Source organism: Sceloporus occidentalis, unplaced genomic scaffold (assembly GCF_023333645.1).
Source record: "Sceloporus occidentalis isolate IW3139 unplaced genomic scaffold, rSceOcc1.0.p SCAF_10, whole genome shotgun sequence".
Classification (NCBI taxonomy): domain Eukaryota; kingdom Metazoa; phylum Chordata; class Lepidosauria; order Squamata; family Phrynosomatidae; genus Sceloporus; species Sceloporus occidentalis.
In genome coordinates, this window is record NW_028316990.1 from 22,365,842 (window position 1) to 22,386,482 (window position 20,641).

General features: G+C 52.2%; 1 protein-coding gene across 3 annotated transcripts; it reads left to right on the forward strand.

Moving 5' to 3' along the window:
* The first annotated feature begins 666 nt into the window (after positions 1–666).
* On the forward strand, positions 667–19,404 carry LOC149306160 (epithelial sodium channel subunit beta-like). 3 transcript variants are annotated; one of them, XM_089539786.1, is made up of 15 exons: positions 667–880; positions 4,289–4,600; positions 7,575–7,893; positions 8,526–8,838; positions 9,356–9,546; positions 12,085–12,188; positions 12,331–12,494; positions 13,187–13,291; positions 13,892–14,020; positions 14,523–14,640; positions 15,758–15,833; positions 15,997–16,054; positions 16,961–17,022; positions 17,213–17,288; positions 17,848–19,404. In XM_089539786.1, exons 2-15 carry the CDS (start codon positions 4,555–4,557, stop codon positions 18,280–18,282), a joined length of 2,196 nt encoding a protein of 731 aa, XP_089395912.1. In that variant the 5' UTR covers positions 667–880; positions 4,289–4,554; the 3' UTR covers positions 18,283–19,404. The 3 variants fall into 3 exon arrangements, with proteins under 3 accessions (XP_089395912.1, XP_089395910.1, XP_089395911.1); XM_089539784.1 differs by lacking the exon at positions 667–880 and adding an exon at positions 1,968–2,074; XM_089539785.1 differs by lacking the exon at positions 667–880 and adding an exon at positions 3,216–3,266.
* The last annotated feature ends 1,237 nt before the right edge of the window (positions 19,405–20,641 follow it).

The window sequence follows — 20,641 nt, forward strand, 5'->3', positions numbered from 1 at the left end:
CTACAAATCCCAGGATTGCATAGGATGGAGCCACGACAGTCCAAGAGGTATCCAACTGCTACAAACTCTGGCCTCTCCCTCCTTCCTAGAAACCAAAAAGGGCGGCTCTGGGAGGCTTGTGAGTCACTTGGGTCGAGGACAGATTCATGAACAGGAGCTGAGCACTTCATGAGGTTTCACAAGAGATCCAGTTCCACTGAAAAGGGAGGCTGAGCTTGGACCTGAAAAACCCAGCCTTACTAAAGCGATGGGCGGTTTGAGTCTCTTTCACCATCATCGCCCTCGTTGCCGCCATCGCCTCCAAAAGGGAAAACTGCCCTGGCTTCCTCCCTGTGTCTGAACCTGCCAAACCAGAGGCACCAGGAGAGCACCCAAAGAGAGGAGTGGCAGTTTTGGGGAGAGGAAAGCAAGGCCCAGGCGACAACACCCACGCAGGGCAGGCAGTGCCAGGCTGGAGAGGGACATCCCAGCATGGACAGGGAGGCCAAAGCAGGTCGGGGGTCCCAGGGAGGCCTGGGGGCGGCTGGAGGTAGGCAGCCAGGCATGGAGTCACTCCTGGCAGGGCTCCTGTGCCAGGGCCTGCCAACAATCGGTGGTGCTTCTGGGGTGAGGTTGGGTGGATCTGGGATGGGACAGATGGACCGAAAGATAGATATGTCCCCCTCCCAAAGCCATTCTGGGCTTTTCAGGGAAGGGAAGCCCACATTCCCCATCTCCCAGTCACCCAAAGGGTGTCTTCTTGCTGGCCAGGCCTCTCTCTGGACCCACCGCCTCCTGGGTCTGAAAGGTCAGGAGCAACAAACTGAGGCTGGAGAGCAAATATGCAGAGCAAGGGAGCCCTTTGGGAGCACCGCCTGGAGTGGACCCATACCTATTCCAGGTATTTCCAGCGATGCTCCTCCAGTGGAGGGCCAGTGGTGCCAGGGGGCTTTGGCTGCCACCCTCAGCCCCCCTTGGGACCCCACCAAGAACCATACCCACCCACCCATGTTTCTTTGAGCACTTTGGATGAACCGATCTATGTTTGTTCATTTCATTTACATCCTTCCTTTCTTGCAATGTGGGACCCAACGGGGCTTCGTGGGGCAGTGGGTCTCCCCCTGTGCCCTCACCTGACTCATACCGCCCCCCCCAGGCTCCCCATGGGGACAGCTGGGCGGAAGGGGGCTGGCTGCAAGCTCTCCTCTGGCAGATGAACACCATTAGGACTTTGGAAAAGAAGTGTGGGGCAAATCGGGATGGATGGCTCCGCTCTGCTCAGGGCCCACCAACAAACTCCAACTCCCAGAATTCCATAGCCATGAGCCAGAAAGAGTTAAAGCCGTGTCAAACCACCAGTGTGGATGCAGCCCTGGCCAGATGGGAAGCTTCTAGGGAAGAGTAGCGAGTGCAACAACGAACCTCTTACGGATGGTTTTTTGTGGGGTTTTGGGGCTAGGAGGCCACATAGTCTCAAAACCCCACAAAAACGATGGATGCCGGCTATGAAAGCCTTCTTAGGGATGGTTGCGAAAGATGGAGGATATCCTCCAAAATCCCCAAGGCAGTCAAGCCTTTGTGGACCAACCCAAAGTGCCCAAAGTGACTCGTCGTGTTGCAAGCTTCTGCGCTTCCCTTGGCCTCTTCTTCCCCGGGAAAGGGCTTCAGGGTTGTCCAGGAGGAGAAGGAAGAAGTTGTGGTTGTTGTCCTCTGTTCAGATGGCCGGGGGGGGGGGGGAATGGGGCAGCCGGGGGATGATGGGCTTTCTTCCTCCCCTGCTGCCTCCTTCTTGGAGAGCGCAGAAGGGCTCCTCCTGGGCCTTGTTTTGGAGGGGGAGAGGGCAGCCAGGGCGGGAGGGCCTCGGGGGGCGTGCAGAGTGCCATCCCTCCCTCCCTCCCTCCCTCCTTCCGGGGGCCGGGCAGAGAGCTTGGGCTGCCGTCCTTCTGCTGGCTCTGGGCTGGCCCTCTTGCTTGCCGCCCCGTCGGAGAAGGAGCAGGAGGCAGCGCAGGACACTCCTGCCGGCCGGACGCCCCCCGGGAGCCTCCACGCTGAAGCCGCAGGGAAGCCAGCTCCAGGGAGGCAGGCAGGCAGGCAGGTAAGCAGCCCCCTGGCCTCCCTTCCAGGCGCCTCCCTTGCCGCGCTCTCATCCCGCTTCAGCTCCCCCGCTGGAGCAGAGCAGAGCAGAGCCTGGGAGCCCAGCAGCCGCAGAGCTCCAGGGCCTCCCTCCCTCCCTCGGGCAGCGGGCAGCCCCTGCAGCCCAGGAGGATGGAGGGGCTCCAGCCTGGGTGCCAGGAGGACCCCAAGTGGGGAGCCCTAGAGCGGGCCTTGGGGGGCTGGGCTCAGCCCAGGAGGAGTCGGGCTCTGCCTCGGAAGGAAGCCCCGAGCCAGGAAGCCAGAGCCCAAGCCCGCCAGCCCCCTTCTCAGCTCTACACAATCTGGGGGCTTCTTCAAAAGCCAGGGGCATCGTGCCAAGGGCTGCAGCCACTGGGCAGAGCATGGCTTCCCCTGTGGGTGGTGTATCGGCTGACATCTGCCGAAGTGGCCGGCTCTAGCTACCCTTTGGCTGGCCATGCATCCAGAGATGCCTCTTCCTCCTCTTCTGAAAGACTCCGCTCTTCAACAGAAACTTAAGGCTTAGGACCGTTTTGCAGTAGGTCTCTTTGAAGGACTTATTTCAAAGGAGGCTTCTTTTCTTTCAAGCTGATAGGTTCTGTATGGTCTATACATGGCTGAAACTGCTAACCCTGACCCCAACCCTCTCGAATGAAGGCAGCCAGGCTCCTTGGGGAGGAACTGCAGGGCAGGACAAAGCCCTCTGCATCCCGGAGCCTGCCCTTGGCCAGCCAGGGACTCAGGGCCACAAGGGGCAAAAGGGCTTTCGGAGGAGGCTGGGCAGGGCCCTCAAGGCACAGTGTCCCCGAGGGGGAGGGTCTCTGGGGAGGCTTCCCAATGGGGCCCCTGGCCATCCACTCCCCTAGAAGGAGGTGGAACGAGTTAGGCCAGCTCTGGGCGCCTTTTGGCCTTTGCTTTTGTCATGCTGCCCTTTGCATGCCCTTTGTCATGCAAAGGGCAGGAGGGCAGGGGCAGAGATTGCCCCCGGGGCACGATTCCTGCTCCCTGGCATGCATCATCCATCCTGAAGGGAGACAAAAGGTGCATTCCTTCCTTGCCAACTGTGGCAAAGGTGTGGAGGCAACTTAAAGGCCGCATGGCTTGGAGTGGGCAGAGGAGTGCGTAGAGAAGAGTGATGGCGGGGATCGCAGGGGATCAATTCAGTGGATCGTGAGGTGAGCTATTGGCTAGAAGGGAATACTGCAGCCTCCCTGGTGTGGCTGGACTGCAACTCCCATCAGCACTACTAGGCAGGGCTGTGGAATCGTGGGTGTTACAATCCCAGCACTTCAGGAGGGACGTTATAAATAAGCATGGTGGTTGTTGTTCTTGTTGTTGTTATGACTTTCCTCCCTGTGCTGCCCTGGGTTCTCTCTCCTGGGTCTCTCTTGGAGGCAGTTGCCAAAAGCCCCCTTGGCCAGCTGTGTATCGGAGATCTCTGGCATGGCCTCCTTGCTCTTGTTATTTAAACGGTGGTTTCCAGAGCAGAAGTTATGAAAGCCTCAAGCAGCCCAGGGAGCAATAGCCTCCTTCAGGGATCAAACCTGTTTGCTCTTCCCAAACCAAAGAGCTTGGGCCCTGTGCCATTGGGCCCAGGGCCAGCAGGCAAACCAAGGAGGAGGGCTCTTGGGCCCCTGGAGTGCTGGCAGGATTGGGGCCCCAGTCCAAGCCAGTCTCTGTTGAGAAAAGCCCCTCTGTCTCGGCTGCCATCCCAAGGACCATCCTTGTAAAAGGCAAGCGGCAGTTGCTTCTGTTGGCCTCCTCTGAAGGCTCAGACTATGTCAAGAAGCAATGGGTAAAGGAGAAACGCACAGGTGCAATGAGGAGGCTAATACTCCATGCCAGGCCCTCTCAAAATGCAGTTGCGCTGCTACAGTGGAGGGGTTGCCATGAGCAAGGAAGGGGGTCCTCCATCATTCACCAGGCCTTTGTGGCAGACAGCTCAGAGCTCGGCTATGTTTCTGATGGTTGTCCAAGTTGCAGTGGCCAATTCCAAATGTGGGGGGTTTAGAGAAGCAAGAAGCTCATACTTTGACTTACTGGTACAGGAACGGAGATCCACTGCAGAGGGTCAGCCACCAAGAGCAGCTCTCCTGCCCCTGCTCCATGGGCCTGGCTTGTGCTGGATGGTTGCTGTAGAGGAGGGTCTTTGAGGGCATCCCTGGAGCCGCGTCATCTGCTCTTCTCTCTCTTGCAGGAGTCCTTGCGTACAGGTGCCAGGAGCTACTGCCAGCGGCTGTGCCCAGGGGATGATGGTCCTTGTTGCATGTGTGGGTGACTGACTCTGCACTTACTCCGTCTCTCAAGGCATTCACATTGCAGAGGTTTGAGGGGTTCACCTTCTCCCACCAACCCACCCACTTTATTGTGCCTGGAATTCAGTGGATCTCCCTGGAACACAGTCCGGTTCCATTCTGACTCCTGGAGCTGAAGCAGCAAAGCAGAAGGCAGCTCTCCATTACTATGGACCCAGCGCTTGCTCTTAGGGCGGAAGGCACACGAGCACCAGGTAAGGCTGGCTGGCAACAGGAGGGGACAGGGCTTTGGGTCCCCAAATCTCAAGGACTGGCCCTTCTTCCCTGGGCCTCAATCTCAGGTCTACATTATTTCCCTCTCCTACTTGCTTGACTTGATTATTTTGGTTTGAAAGACATACTGCTCCAATGCTTAACCTATCATGCTTATGGAGATCACCCCACCACCACCTCCTTCATCGAAGGCATTCCTTTGGCCCTGAAATCCCATGGTCTGGAAAAGCCCTGTCCCGGCAAACCAGATAGCCATGCAAAGACACCCTTCTTTGGAGGCGGTTCAGTTTGCAAAACAAACAAGAGATACTCTGTCTACTTTCCACCCCAACTGGTATCAAAGTGCTATAACTGTGTAGTGTGGACGCACCCCACCGCAGCTCCTGTTCCTGCTGTGACAGACTGAATGATGCCAAGCATTATATTTCCATAATGAAAATTCATCTGATTGTCAGGATGGCACCAGAGTGGAACATCCCGTTTTGTGGGACTTAATTTATTCACGCATGTGTCAAATGTCTTTAATAGATTATTTATAACAAAGCGCTGGGGACTTTATCTCTGCTTCATCTGCCTTGGGACCATAAAATAGCCTGAAGATCTATTGCACATAATGACTGTTCTATTAGTACTAGTTTTGTCTGGGTTCTTAATCCATTCTCTCAGTCAGAAAGCGCTTTGCGGAGTCTCATTTCACGGAGCCTTGGTCTTCTGTTTATTTTATTTATTTATTTCATTTCTTGTTCAGTGTAAACTGAATCAATACTGGAACTGGTTTAAGGGTCTGGGGGCCAGTCATGGCCAGGTGTTTTCTTTGGGCTTGCAGACAGTGAAGTGGGGAGTTGGATGGGGAACCCCTTCCCTTGGGAGTCAATGGGGGGCTGGTGTTCTCTGGAGCGCTTCCCAAAAACTGAGATTGGCTGTGTTTCCAGGCTGAGATGGCCTCCAGAGACATTGCACTCTTCAAAATGGCTCTCCTCCTTCCCATCCTGGGATTTGCAAGACAATAATGGCTGCCAGGGAGGTCCTTTGTGGCTCTGGGTTTTCTTTCTCTAGACTCAATGGTCCTCAGGCAGAATCCCACCTTTTCTCCTAACCACATTCCTCTTTAATCTGGGCATTTAAAAACCCCTTTTGCCACTCTTCCAATGGAGGCTGGACCCTGGAGGTGCAATAGGGTTGCCTGGCAGGAATATCCCAGGCCCTGAGATTTTGGAGCCAAAGGCCACTGAGACTAAAGATGCAAGTCTAACCATTGAGGAATATACATATGCATTAGGTGTGCCATTCTTCAGGGATTTTGCTTCTAGAGGGGAACCCTGAGGAATTTTACAATTTTCTCCCCACTGTGAGAAAATCTTCAAAACCCAGCCAAGAGGGAGTGTGCAAAATCTCATGGCTCTTCCACTCAAAGCCAGAAAAGCAAGGGGAATGGAAACCGATATCAGGATAACATTGGTTACTGGAGGTGAAAAGGCATCATCCAGTCATGCCATTTCTTTATTTTCTTGGCTGGAAATTTTTGCTTGCCAGCTTTTGCCGTCCAAGAGGGTTGGGTAACTCTCGCCCTCCAGCAGAATCAGGTGATCCCTCTAACTGGGTTTTCTGCTTCTTTGCTATTATAGTGTACATTCAACTTTTATCAGATGAAGTCCAGCCTGAGAATGTATCCTTGGCATGTGTCTGTATGCATCCATGCATGCAGGTATCCATGTGCAGGTACCCATTTGGCAAAAACCTTGCAAGGTTCTTCTGAGTCACACAGTACTGCCCTTCTTGCATTTCAAACAGCATCTGCTCCCATAAGAAGAATCTGGCTTTGAATTTCCAGTATGCGCATAAGGACTAAAGATACCCTGAATGAAAAGGAAAAAAAGAAGGATATCCAGATGTGCAAGACTTGGACACAGGACACAATTCCTTCCTTGGCTTGAATAGGTCCAAATGCAAGAGCCACTTCTGGCATTTTGAGTGTTGCTTTGGGATGGCAACCTCTGGGGATGAAGCTCACCCTGGTTCCTTTTCTCCAGGACTTTTCTCTTTGGGGGTGCCTCCTATCGTCCCAAATTTTGTTTCTTAAACCTCAAAATTCAGGAGCAACTGTCCTGATTTCTCATTTCTTTCTCTTGGTTTTGAAATTCCACCTCAGGATAGAAAGATTCAGAACTGTGCATTCTTGCCTTGCTGAAGGAGGACAAAGTGTACCTTTAAGCACTCGCGAGACCCATGCAAACTATGGCAGAACAAAATGTACCGATGGTATCTTAAAGACTGAAGGAATTTTTTTAAGAGGCATAACCTATAGTTCTCTCCCTGCCAGGCAGGCTCTGAGGAATCTTCCTCCAGCCTCCAAGGAAAGAGAAGGCGGCTGGGGAGGGTCTCCTTGGCTGCCAGCAGATGGACAGAAGGAAGGAAGGAAGGAAGGAAGGAAGGAAGGAAGGAAGGAAGGAAGGAAGGAAGGAAGGAAGGGCAGCTGGGCCTCTTCCTGCAAGAGCCATCTCTCCAGCTGTCCATCTGGGCACCTGCAGAACACCTGAGAAGGACTGCAAGGTGCCCAAAGGTTGCTCTGAGCCAGTCTCACATTCACGCAGCATTGAACATCCATGGCATGGTCCAGAAACTGCAACCCCAGCATGGACTTGGGTAGCCAGGGTGGGTAGCCTTAGGCTCTGGGGCCAAAACCATCCCTTTAGTTTTTCCCAAATGGCCACACACCTCTTCCCTGTAACCTCATTGTTTGGCAGTTCCCAAGCTTTTATACACCCTGCATGATAAGAAAGATTGAAGACTTAGATACTGAGTATAAGGTGTGGGGATTATGGTGATGATGGTAATGATGATGATGACAGCATCAGAATCCTACTTTTGTTGTTGTTTGGGTTCGGAGAAATGTTGTGAAATGTTGTTGGGCAATCTAATTCTCCGCTCGCTCTTCCGTTCTTCTCTCTGGAGCAGACTCACAGATGACTGTGAAGAAGTACTTTGTGAAGGCTCTCCATCGGCTCCAGAAGGGCCCTGGCTACAGCTACCGAGAGCTGCTGGTCTGGTACTGTGACAACACCAACACGCATGGGCCAAAGCGCATAATCCGCGAGGGGCCCAAGAAGAAGCTCATCTGGTTCTTCCTGACCCTCCTCTTTGCCTCCCTGGTCTTCTGGCAGTGGGGCATCCTCATCAACACCTACCTCTCCTACAATGTCACGGCCGCCCTGGCCATTGGCTTCAAGACCATGACTTTCCCGGCCGTCACCATCTGCAACGCCAGCCCGCTCCGGTGAGTTGCCGTGTTCTGGGTTTGGGGCCCAAACGCCATTGCAAGCCGTCATACTTGGGCTGCCACCCAACCAACAAATGCAGGCATGAGTGTCCCTATGCAAGCAAGGCAACCTATTTGCCCAAGCTCAACAGACATGTTCTGCTGTTATTTATATGCCCCCTTTCCCCCAGAGTGGGACCCAAGGCAGCTCACAGAAAATCAGCTAAAATCTAACCATGCAGTTTTGTACAGTAGTTGCATATTGAAGTTGTGCACTGTGTACATTGCACTTGGACATTTGCATATTGCACTTGCACACTGCAGCTGCATATGGCATATTGGACAATGGCCTTAGTTATATGCAATATTTCTGTTCTACTTGGGGGATGTGTAGTGAAGCACCGCCTCATGTGGAGATGTATGCAACACTGGTGTGCGTGTGCGTGTGTGTGTGTGTTACGTTGCAGCCACTGAGAGCATCCAGGATGCTTCCTGGGCTAACCCTAACCCTAGCCCTAACCCTTTCTCCCCTCAAACAGGTGTATGTGTATGTGTGAAGATATATGCAGAGGGTGCCTGCCATGTGGCCCTTCCCTCTGGGGCCCCACATGCCTTTGCCAGGCCCCTGATCCCCTCCTTTGGCCTTCCAGGTACTCCAAGGTGAAGCCCTACCTGAAGGATGTGGATGCCCTCATCGAGGCTGCCCTGATACGCATCCTTCAGTCCGATGGGGAGGACGGGGTAGCCGCAATGGGCCCCGGGGCCAACAGCAGCCACACAGAGACCCTCAACCTGCGCCTGTGGGACCAGATCCCCTTGGTGGTGATCGACGAGAGTGACGCCGCTAACCCAGTTGTCCGCAACATCTTTGGGGAAGGCGCCCTTGGGCTGGGGGGGCCCTACCAGAACTCCTCCTCTTTTGCCAACCAAGAAGGGAGAAATTACAAGCTGGCACTCAAACTGGTGAGTGGGTGCCCCCTTTGTGGGGGGGGGGAGGGGGGCAAAGACTGGGGCAGTTTGCTTCCCACACCCTCATAGACATCTATAGACAATGCTCGCAACAGTGTGTGCATGTGTGTATGTGTGTGTGTATGCAATTGTTTGTCCTCCTACCACCACCACCCACATACTGCCTTGTCTTCAGCACTTGCTTTTCGGCTATCTGCTCCCCCCCTCCAAGGAAGGGACACCCAGTCAGAAGTGTCCCAGGCCCTGAAATGATGAGCTTTGGGCAAGTCACACACTCTGCCCCATAACTGTAATAGGGTTGCCTTAGGGTTGCCATTAGTCAACCCTTGACTACATATTTTGTGTGTGTGTGTGTATATTCTTCTCCCACTGATGACTAGAAAGCTGAGCCCCAAGATCTGGCCACCCTGCCCCTAGGGCTGACCCCAGAGGTGTGTGTTTGCCTGAGCTATGGGGCCCCGTCCCAACCCAGCGCCCCCTTACCTTCACCGGTATCCCCGCTTTCCCGCAGTGCACCAACAATGGCTCCAGCTGCACCTACCGCAACTTCACCAGCGCCGCCCAAGCTGTGAGCGAGTGGTACGTCCTGCAGGCCACCAGCATCTTGTCTCGTGTGCCGGTCCAGAAGAGGATCGAGATGGGCTACCAGGCGGAGGACATGATCCTGGCCTGCCTCTATGGGGCTGAGCCCTGCAGTTACAGGTGAGCAGGTGGGGCTCAGGTTCATGTTTGCCACAATGGACCAAGCCACAGGAAAGACTGGAAGGAGGAGACCCAATTCAGAGACAGATTTTGTGTGTGTGTGTTTTTGCTTTTATTTTACACATCCAACCATTTTCATTGTGCCCAAACATTTTCTAGCCTCCCTCATTTCATTTTTGGCAGCAAGATTTAAATCATCTATTTTCATTTTATAAAAGATTTCTGTCCTGTCCTATATCCAAGGATCTCAGGGCAATGTACAACCAAATCAATTTAAACAGCGTAGAACAATTTAGAACAGTTAGAGTAATTTAAGTAGATTAAAAGCATTTTGTGTTTTCGTCCAACACAGAAATTTGTGCACATTTATTTTGATTTTTTTTCTCCCATAAAATATATATTGGCATCGTTTGCCTAATTCAACTGGTGTTTCCTCATTGACTAAAGCATGTTCCTGTGTGCTGTTTTCAGTTAAGCATATTTTAACCATTTGCATTTAAAATTATATAAGCTGTTTGTGAGCATTCTTTGAAACATCAGTGCAAATATGCAAATGCTTGAGGCAAGGAGCATGCTATTCTTGCAACAGGTCTCAGGAGTTGTGAAAATGCTACTCTCATGGAAATGGCTAAGTTTACAGAATTTCGTTCCAACGCTGCACTGTCCATATCTTATTTTTTCCTTTTCCAATATACATAATTACGATAGGCATTATGTGCATTTCCTGGTGTGAATAGAAATTTAAAGGGAAATATAAATATGCAACAAGAAACATGTACACCTGGATCTACAGAATCCATGGCCGCAAGTCCAAGCTCTGATGTGCATAAAATCTGCAGAGATCTCAAGGGCCCCAATTCAATCTCAGTGTTGGGGCTGTGCAAAAGTGGTGCTGCAGATGGACGCAGGATCCATGCCAGGCTTCTTTCGCCCCTTTCCCCTTCTCCGCCCTTTTCTGTCTAGCACTGATAGTTTCATTTTGGGTTTGATTTAATTAAATTCCTGGCCCAACCCAGTCCAGCCTCTTGGTTTGGGATGGATTACACTCTGAAGAATAACCTTCGGCATCCCAGAATCGGATTAAAGGAGACCTTAAATCCCAGACACTGAGAATCTGAAGCCTCTTCCTCCAAAGGTCTGGCGTTTCAGCTTATGCAGAAGTCGTCTTTGGGCACAGGCATTCATATCAAACATCCCAATAAAAGATAAATATAGTGTTACACTCTCAGGCTGAGGTGAGCCTAGTAAAATGAGCGGGGAAGGAATTCAGCGTACTAACTGGGTTATAAGGTGCATAAAGGCATTCTGTGAAAAGGAATTCTGTACAAAGAGTAAGCATTGCAAAGTCCCTGCCAGGACTTTGCAAAGGCATGGCATTGAAAACGGGGTGTATACACATTTTCCACATCTGTTAGACTTGTGGGTTGTTGTTTTTAAATGTGAATGGCAACCCCTGTGCTGATGCGGCTGATGGCTAGTCTGTGCTGCTTAGCACATCACCAAGGGCCAGTCTCAGGTTTCCCCCCTAAAATCTGGGTAGTCCCAACCTGCCTGTACTGTCAATGCTGAATGCCATTGCCTGCAGAAGAGCTCTGTGTAGCCACTTTCCCTGCTTGTCTTCGTGGCTGCGCAGGCTGAACCTTTCCCCTTTGCTGGGCTCCTGCGGCTGCTTGCTGACTCACCCGGTGTCCCCTCTGCAGCACCGAACTATCCATCAGCAAACACTGGCTTATTTAATGAAACTGGGAACAGATTGGTTATCACAGCTCCAAGCTAAGCAGTGACCTGGGCTTGGCACTTGGCCTGTCGCCTCCTGGGGAGCTGCCAAATTTCTGGAACTGCGGAAGTTCTGGACCTTTCTGCTGTTCTGGTGAGCCTCGGGTGGCTCCGGTGGGAAGCAGCGACCACCTTTGTGCCTTTTGGGGAGGATTGGGGCCATACCAGCCCTTGCCTCCATCAAGCAGACAGATGCACATTTCTACACAAAAGAGAGGTGTAAAAGTCCCATCTCCCAGGGCATGAGATCAGAAGAGGTTTGAGAAATGGGGAATAAAGCGGAGTGTTTCCTTCCCATGACTTCTTAAAATCACATTGCAATTCTACAAACTGGAGCTGGCGGAGGCTGCTGCATTCTCCTTGCCCCTATTGCTGCCCACTCTCCCGTGACTTCCCAGTTCGTTTTTGCCATACCTGACATTCTTCTTTGATAGAACACTTGGGTGAGAGCCTCCCCTGCCCTCCCCAAGGGGAAGAAGCCCAACACCATTTTTCCAACTCTCCTGTTTGCAAATTTGACATTTTGGCCTTTATTGCAACCACCTTCTTCTGTCACCATCCTTCTCAAGTTCTGTTTGCCAGGCCCCAAAGCCTGTCAGCAAATAAGGAAGCGTCAAATGAGCCAAGCCAGGAAGGTGCCAGGCTGGCCTCTTCTCAGGGCTACCCAGGAGCCCTGCCAACCTTTGAGGGCTTCCTAGGGCCCCTCCTGCCTTCTCCTTCCCTCTCCGGGTGACCCTTTCCCCTTCCATTGGCCTCTTCCAGAAACTTCACCCACCTCTACCACCCAGACCATGGCAACTGCTACATCTTCAACTGGGGCATGGATGAAAACCCGCTCATCTCCTCCAATCCTGGGGCAGAGTTTGGTAAGTACCCCAAAAGGACTGGAAGCATGGAGATGCCAAAAAGATGGTGAGGGGAAAAGGGCAGAGGAGCTGTCCTGGGGTTTGCTTTGCCTCTTCCTCGCTGGCATGGCATCTTCACAGGTGGGCCTCTTTTCTCCCTCAGGGCTGAAGCTCATCCTGGACACCAGCCAGAAAGACTACATCCCCTTCCTGACCCCTACGGCTGGGGCCCGGCTCATGCTCCATGAACAGAGGAGCTTCCCCTTCCTGAAGGACCAGGGCATTTATGCCATGTCTGGCACAGAGACCTCCATTGGCGTCATGGTGGTACATGGGGGCCCTCAAGTCATGGGTGGGCACAGGAGGGGAGATGGGTCAGTCGGGCAATGGACCTATTTCGGGCAGGACCCCGATGCCAGTCCTTTGGTCAGATGAAGACAAAGGTTAACTAACTGTTTCTTTACCATTGATTAACTGTTAACTGTTGGTTTACCTTTGATTAACTGTTAACCGTCTCTTGGCCAACTGTTAATTGATTGTTGGTGAGTCTCAACAGGAGTAGATCCAATTGCAGAACAGTGAGTCAATGGTTGGATCATGCTGATCAGTTAAATAGGTCTACTTTAGGTAGGGGGTTAATAGTGCAATTCAGGCCAGTGTGTCCAGGAAGAGCAAAGGGGGCAACCCTTGCAGAAGGGAAAAATACATTTGAAAAGCCCACTCCACTATGCTCTACTTCTGGGAAGATGGAGGCCACAGCAGTTGCACTTTCCGACAGCTCCTGAGAGGTTTTAGGATTTCCTCGGCATTTCAGTTTCTGGTTCTCTTTGGCACTAGGATATAATGCAAGAAGTGGAGGGACTTTGGCATGGTGGGAGAGAAATAGAGCCTGATGTGAGGGCAAATAGTTGCCACCTGGGTTGGGAAGAGGTCGAGCAGTGGCCACTGTATGATCTGTCCCTGCCTTTAGACTTACTGTGCCCCTTCCTCCTTCTCTTCCTTCTTTCCTTCCTTTCCAGGATGAGCTTCAGCGGATGGGCCACCCTTACAGTGACTGCACCACCAACGGCTCTGGCATCCCAGTCCAGAATCTGTATGAGAATTATCCTGTCTTCCAGATCCAGGTGACCCCCCCTTTCCCCCTTTGCAGCCTGTAGGTTTGCTGAGGGCAGGGCCATCCTGGGTCACACAGAGCGGCCAATGTCACTCCCTGCCACCCACCTGGGTCAAGGGATGGCAAAGTGGCAACCCAGGCAGGACAAGCCATTTGGGGACAAAACAGTCCCCAAAGCCATGCGATTTGATGAAGGTTTGTGGCACCTTCTGGCATCTCAGTTACATGTAGCCTGGGCTGCTCTTCTTCCTGGAAAACCATGACTTCTCCCCTGCAGAAAGTCAACAGGGTAAAACCCTGTAAAGTCTACAGTGGAAGAATGGAGGGTAAATATCTCCCCGGTTATATGAATGGATATAGAATGAAATCTGAAGCTCCTGGGCAGCTCTTTGCACTGGCTTCCTGCTCTTTGGGAGCTGACTAAAATCAAGGGGAGGGGGATTTATCCAGAGAAAGAGCTTGGTCTCAGGGAAGGCCTGCTGGAGACACAACCAAGGCAATTCAACTCTTATTCCAAATGGCCCCCTGCCTTCCCATATTCTCAGCAGCTTTTAAAACGTCTCAGTTTCTCCCTCCTCCTCCCACTTTCCTCCTTTGTCCTCTTCCACAGGGACGAGCAGAGCCTCCTGTGCCTTGCACCAATTGTACGGATGAAGAGGGCAGTGGTGGCAGCAGTGATGATGACAACAGTGGAAAGGACCCCACACAGGAACCCTACAGAACCATGTACTCCATGCAGGTGGGTCACCTTTGGCTCTCCTCCCTTTCCACTTCCCCCAGCCAGGAGTTCTCCCTGGGACCCCCCTTCTTTGCAGTTGCAGTGACTCCCCAAAATCATGCTTAGAAATAGGGCAGCCATGCCAGGAGCTTCTCAGACCCTGAGACCAAGGGAGAGTCCCAAGTCTGGTTAGAGAAGGAGAAGAGTGGGTTGGGTGCACCCCACCAGCAGCCCCTCCAAACATTCTGCAGCAGAGCCAGCTGCACGGCATTAATATGCAAAGAGACTATTTCCAAGGTGTCACTATCACCCTGAGATTCCTTGTCCTTTCTTTGAGACCCCGGACCCTGCTTAGACATTTGCAATTCAAATAACATCTAGCTGCAAATGGTAATAATGGTGGTTGCTCAGTTGGCCTTCCTTTCTGAAAGGTGGGACAGGGAGGGCAGGGCCACTCTCTGGGGCATACTGGATGTCACTCTCCCCACAAGTCTCCAACCAGGACCCCTCTCTTTGTCCCCAGGCCTGCCTGCGCTCCTGCTTCCAGGCTCAGATGGTGGAGAAGTGCAAGTGTGGCCATTACTCCTTTCCTCTCCCCGAAGGGGAAAAGTATTGCAACAACAACGACTACCCAGACTGGGGTGAGCACAACTCGCGTCAGACAGTAGAACTCATGGCCACAAAGCGTTGTCAAAGCGTTGTGAGGGTGGCCAACTTGGACACCTTTGAAAGAGTATTGGAAGCATTCCTGGCAATTGAGGCCAGAATGGCTAGCCATGGAGACAGTGGGCCTTTCGGGAGAAAGCTGCATTTGGGACCCAAGTCTGCCTGCCTGGAGTCCTGCAGCAACCTTCCCCATCCTGATGCCCTTGGATGGTCTGGGACTATGTCTCCTGTCAGGTCAGCAAGGATACAGATTGTCCCAGACATCTGGAAGGCACCAAAGCCTTCATCTCTAGCTAACTAGCCAATTTCTCTAACAGAGGATCCAATAAAAGCCACGTTGCCTGGCAGACCTAAGCTGGTTTCTAAGCAATCAAGGTATAAATGTATCAAGCAATAAATGTATTGTGGCCATTGGGCATTGTTTTGGCAGATTTACCAAACAGCCTTAAAAACATGGGCTTTTGCTTTTAAAAAGTATCTTGCATCAAGATTTTATAGGTGAAATATTAAAGCTTGTCACCTTATATTCCACTTGTGGAGATGTTACCAAATTGGCATGCAAGTGAATCCAAACCCAAACCCGCTCTCTGGCTGACCCTTGAGTCCCTTAAACCCATGCCAAGCCAAGGGGGTCAGTCCCTCCATCCAAGGGTTACAAGGGCTTCTGCTGAAAGCTCTTTTATCTTTACTTCTGGAGCTGCAACAAACACTCCTCAGTATGTTGCTGCTATCTTCCAGCACCATATTCATTTTCTCTGTTCACTTCCAAAAATTCATAATAATAATATTTTTGCTACTACTGGTGTCTTCATGGCTGCAACTCTCTGCCTTTTCTAAACCCATGTAATGGCTCAAGTCACAGTCCTGCTTAACCTCAGAGTAAATTGCTTGAAAATCAAAAACAATGTGAACATGGCAGTTAGTAATATTGGGAGAAACATAAAGGATGCAGAACAACAGAATGCAATGGGTGTATGGGACTAGGGTGGCTGGCACAAAGGACACAGACCACTCTGGCTCCTTTGGAGAACTCTCCATTAACCCACCAGCCCCATTGTTCCCAGTTGTTGAACCCCGCTTTCCACCCTGCAGCGTACTGCTACTCTTCCCTGAAGGTCAGCTTGGAGCACCGGCAGTTTTGCATTGAATCTTGCAAGGAGACCTGCAAGTAAGTCCCAAAGGCGACTCGGCAGAGGGGCGGATGGGTTTGGGGCTCTCCCTGTCCTTCTGGACCCATCTCAAGGCTTCTCCTTGGCTAATTCTGGGGAGCTTTGGGGTTCGGAGGGGCTGCGTGGGGTGCTATGACTCTGTTCCCCCTTCTCTTCCTCCAGCAATACCCAGTACAAGCTGACCATTTCCATGGCTGACTGGCCGTCCGAAGCTTCTGAGGTGGGCTGGGACTGTCATCTGGTTTTCTGGGGGGTTGGAGAGGTGTCCACTCCCAGCCAAGCAAAGGGAGCTGGGAAGAGTCTGGACATGGGCCAGGGACATTTAGGTTTAATCCACTCGGTCCTAGAAGTTCTGCCTGGCTGAGATTAAGTCTGAAAAACCAGTAAGGCAGCTGGATTAAAAGGAACATAACAGAGCCACCATTAAGTGGGTTAATGTCTTGAAACCCCATTTCCAGTGCACTAATTCTCAGCATGTGCATTACATGTCAAGGGCGATTGGCTTTTAAAATTTCCAACAATAAAATAATAATGGATTTGAGATTAAGTATTTTCAAGTCTTGCAGCCTCTGTCTCAGTGCCTCATTGTTCTAACCTCAGTTCAGTTCAGTTTGGCTTTGTTGTTTTAGCAGAAAGGCAGAACGGACAACCAAGGCCATTTTAAAGATGTGCGTTCTATCAGAAAGGCAACTTGCAGGCTTTCCTTTCTTTGAAAAAGAAAAGAAGCATTCCAACACACTTAGGGCTTGGACCAATTAAGAGGAGACTTGCAGCCGTAGAAAAGCCCCATCCATTTGAGTCCCTGCCACAAAATATGGTTTTAGGGTGTGCCCTAAAATCCAGGTCTCCCCTGGGACGGCCAGGGAAATGCCAGGAGTGGTAGTGTAGTTCTGCTATGCCAACCTGGAGGATCCTTGGGGGGGGGGGGGGGACAGCCAGCTCTGGACATCCCTGGGGGGCAAGGAGGCACCTGTTCCCAGATATGGGGATCCCATGGACTCCCAGTGGGGTGGGATATCCAGACCCCCAAGCTCTGGGCTGTTGCTCCTCTGGCCTGTGGGCATTTGGCTCTCTTCCTCACCCACCTCCACCCAACTTACAATGTCATTTCATTTCCGCTTTCTAGGACTGGATTTTCCATATTTTATCCTATGAAAGGGACATGTCGACTAACGTGACTTTGGACAGGTGAGTGACAGCCAGTCCCACCTGGTCAGGGAGGAGGTCCCAGGTGGCTGAACTAGGGTTAGGGTTGAGCTAGATTCTTTATGGTTGGACTGGTATTTAATGAGATTTAGTAGCCACTTTTAAAAATAAGCAAAAGAGGGTACTCCTTGGCATGGAGTGGGCTCACCCTTTCTCTCTTTGCCTCCTGCAGAAATGGGATCATTAAGCTGAACATCTACTTCCAGGAGTACAACTACCGAACTATCTCCGAGTCGGCAGCAACGACCGTATGTGCCACAGCGAGGACCTTGTGGGGGGGGCTTGGGGCACCACTAGCCCTTGGGAACTGGCCCAGGCCCCCTTGTTCATCCTTGTGTCCCATGATATATTTTTGGAGGGGAGATGAAAGCCCACCTTCTGCACTAAGGCTCATTGCTTGCACAAAATCCAGACTTTGCATGGGCACATTTCCATTGCTTCCTCTTTATTCAGACCTAAAACAGAGCTTGAAAATACTCCGGATACTCTTGTACTGCAAGTCTCACCAGCTCCTCATGCATAAAACAAGTGCAAGGCATGTTGGGGGCCTGGAGTCCAACAGCATCTGGAGGGCCATGCAATAATCTTACCCCAGTCAAATGTCTAGTTGGTTAAGCCTCAGATCCAAAGGACCCTTTAACTTGGCAATGTTGCAGCATAACAGATTTAATCTTTCTAGTCCTGATTTGCTTTGGAGTCTCCTTCTGTTGCCTGGCAGAGTCCCCCCACCCAGGATTGCACAAAGGGAGTGTGTTGGAGAGTCTCCACCTTTTCTCTCTTCTCACATTTGCCTCTCCCCCTTTGCAGATCGTCTGGCTCCTCTCCAACTTGGGTGGCCAGTTTGGCTTCTGGATGGGTGGCTCCGTCTTGTGCCTCATTGAGTTTGGTGAGATCATCATTGACTCCCTGTGGATCACCATCCTGACGCTGGCCGGTTGGGGCCGGGGGATCCGGCGGAGGTGGCGCCCCGAGACCCCAGACCCGACGGACCAGAGGCTCCCCTCCATCTCTGCGAAGGTGGAAGCCCACATCAACCTGGCCTTCCAAGTGGAGCAGGAGGAGAAGGCCACGTTGGGGGGCCGGCTGAGGAGTAACGGGGGAGTTGTGGCCATCCGAGGTGCCCCCTTACCTGAACCAGGCACCCCGCCCCCCCAGTACGACTCCCTCCGGGTGCAGCCCATGGTCCTCGGGGGGCCAGAGAGCAATGGAGAGGCTTCTGTGGCCCATGGGAATGCCGCTTAAGCCCTGACTGGGAGAAGGAGAGGTGCCAAGGAGGCAGGGAGCCTCTCCTGGGTTTGGATCCTGTTGGTGCACAACACCAGAATAAGCAGTGGCAGCAGAGGAGAGGCCAACGGGAGAAGCTGTCACGAAGAACAGGAAAGGCATCAGGGAAGGAGGCCACTCAGAGCCAGGAAATGTTGCCCACCTTTGCCACAACTGAAGTGCAAGACTCAGGGAAAGGTGCAGCCATCGGCATGGGGTCTGCATCTTGTGCCCAGCTTAAATGCTTACTACTCAGAGAGAGAGAGAGAGAGAGAGAGAGAGAGAGAGCGACCCCTAGACCTAGACCTCCAAGGGCCATCTACTACAACCTCAGGTCAGTGGGGAAACCTACAACTGACATGCCAGTGTCCATGTCAGGACATTAAAGTCCTCCAACAAAGGGGGAACAGGTGCTGGAACAGATGCTCCTGAAAAACAAGTGCTTCCCTTAACTCTCAGATTCTTTTGGACCACCTTTGGTTGTGCTGGCATGGGCCAAAGTTTGCAGAACATTTGCAGAATGGCTCCATTTCTTTGGCTGTGAAAAATGCGCATCTCAGTCTCCAACTTCCATGGGTCTAACTTTCCATGTGTGGCAGCCCTTCTACACAAGATGGAGTACCTGCCTCCTTTAGCTTTGGTTGCAGTAGTGTCTTTGGGGCAAGAGTGATAGAGCCACTGGGGCTAGGATGCAACCCTCCAGGCATGATTGAATTGCAACTTCTAGTATTCCTCACCATGCGTGGAGGGGAATGATGGGAATTGTAGTTGGCTAGCCTCTTAAAGACTACAGAACTCCCAGCCCTACACTACAACCATAAAAGCCTTCCAACTCTCAGGGCTGCAAGCTCACATTGACAGAAACATCTTTCTCTGTGCTTCCTTGGTGGTGTTTGTACATCAGTGCTTGCTGATTTCCCAGAGTCCTCCTGGCTTCTATCTTCCTCCGTGGGGCTAGCACTAAAAGGCATGGGCACACACAATATTATCTGTCTCCTGGAACTGGCTTGTGTCCCCTCCTATCCTACTCTCCTGTTCTCCTTTATGGGCACCAGAGAACTTGTTAATGTGTGTTGGGAAAGAACCAATAAAGGCAGCAGGTGTTCTATTTTCAGTGCTGTTTCTTGTGATGCACCCAGCTTGGCCTGCAGGTTGAGTTGGCTCCTTGCCTCCTCCCAAGGCGTCTACATGGCATTTGGGTGGAGAAGGGCTCGACTCAGCATCGCTGCCCCCTCACAGTTGCTCTGGAACGGGGCTCTGGGACACATGGGTTATCCAAGGGGCTCTGCCTGCCCTCTCCATCCTCCCCATAAGACCTATGGATGGGCAGCTCCAAAATACTCTTTCCTCTTTGTGTCCCCCTTTGCCAGGGCACAGAGCAGCCTCTTGTTTCCTGGGAAAATGTGTTGGCACAATCTGTACAAATGGGGGGCAAGCAAAATGCTCTCCCTCAGAGCCAGAGATACGACTCCCTGGCCTTGAAGCCCTTCCTCTTCCTGCCCCAAGTGTCATTGCCTGCAGCAATCCCATTGTCTGAAGGGACTATTTTGGGGCAAAGTAATATTTCACTGGGTGGGTGGCAAAGCGTCACGCAAAACGGCAGGGAAAGCAAGACCCTGATCCCCTACGCCGCCAGCATCAGCCAGCTTCTCTCTTAGGGAGTCAAGAACAAGGTATGGCCTCAGGGCCCTCCAGCTGCTGTTGGGATCCCAACTCCCACCACACTCAGCTGCCATGGCCCAAAGGCAGGGATGAGGAAGGTGCAGTCTCTCTGGAGGGTCAGAGGATAAGAGAAACATTCTGGCTTCTATGGAAGTGGGGTGGGGGCTCCCCTTTCTCTCTGGCTGGACCAGGCTTGGGCTGAAGCCCCCTCTTCCAGGGACAGCAGGCCTTCAGCTCCCTTGGGCAGATGGAGAGCCCAGGGCGATGTGAAAGCCCATAAACATTGGCACATCCTTTGAGAGGACCAGGAATACCCGGCCAGCCCGCCAGCCCAAGGCAGCCAGATCCAGTCTGGGCAGCCTCTCCTGGACCGGATGCTGACTTTTCCCAGGCCATAGAAAGGGGCCGGTCCTGTTTGCCTGGGAAGGCAAACAAGCTGTGTCTCGGCCAGCCAGGGCCAGGAGGGAAAGTCTGTGGCTGACCAGTGGCAGCCCCTTCTCTGATGGGTATCACCCCTCAGCCTGGGACTGTGGGCACTGGATCAGGGGGAGCCAGAAAAGGCCCTCCTCCCACTGGGCACAAGGCAGCCAGGAAGGAGGAAAGGGCTCTGGATCCCACACCATTCCCTCTCCCCCTCCTGAGTTCATGCACACTTGGGGCAAGAGCAGGACAGCCC

What these genes read in the sequence shown, in the direction of transcription:
- LOC149306160 (XM_089539786.1), top strand. Translation starts at nt 4,555, where the DNA reads ATGGACCCAGCGCTTGCTCTTAGGGCGGAAGGCACACGAGCACCAG. An exon ending in CAATCCTGGGGCAGAGTTTG is followed by an intron (nt 12,189 to 12,330) that starts GTAAGTACCCCA and finishes TTTCTCCCTCAG; the next exon opens with GGCTGAAGCTCATCCTGGAC. An exon ending in GGCCGTCCGAAGCTTCTGAG is followed by an intron (nt 16,055 to 16,960) that starts GTGGGCTGGGAC and finishes TCCGCTTTCTAG; the next exon opens with GACTGGATTTTCCATATTTT.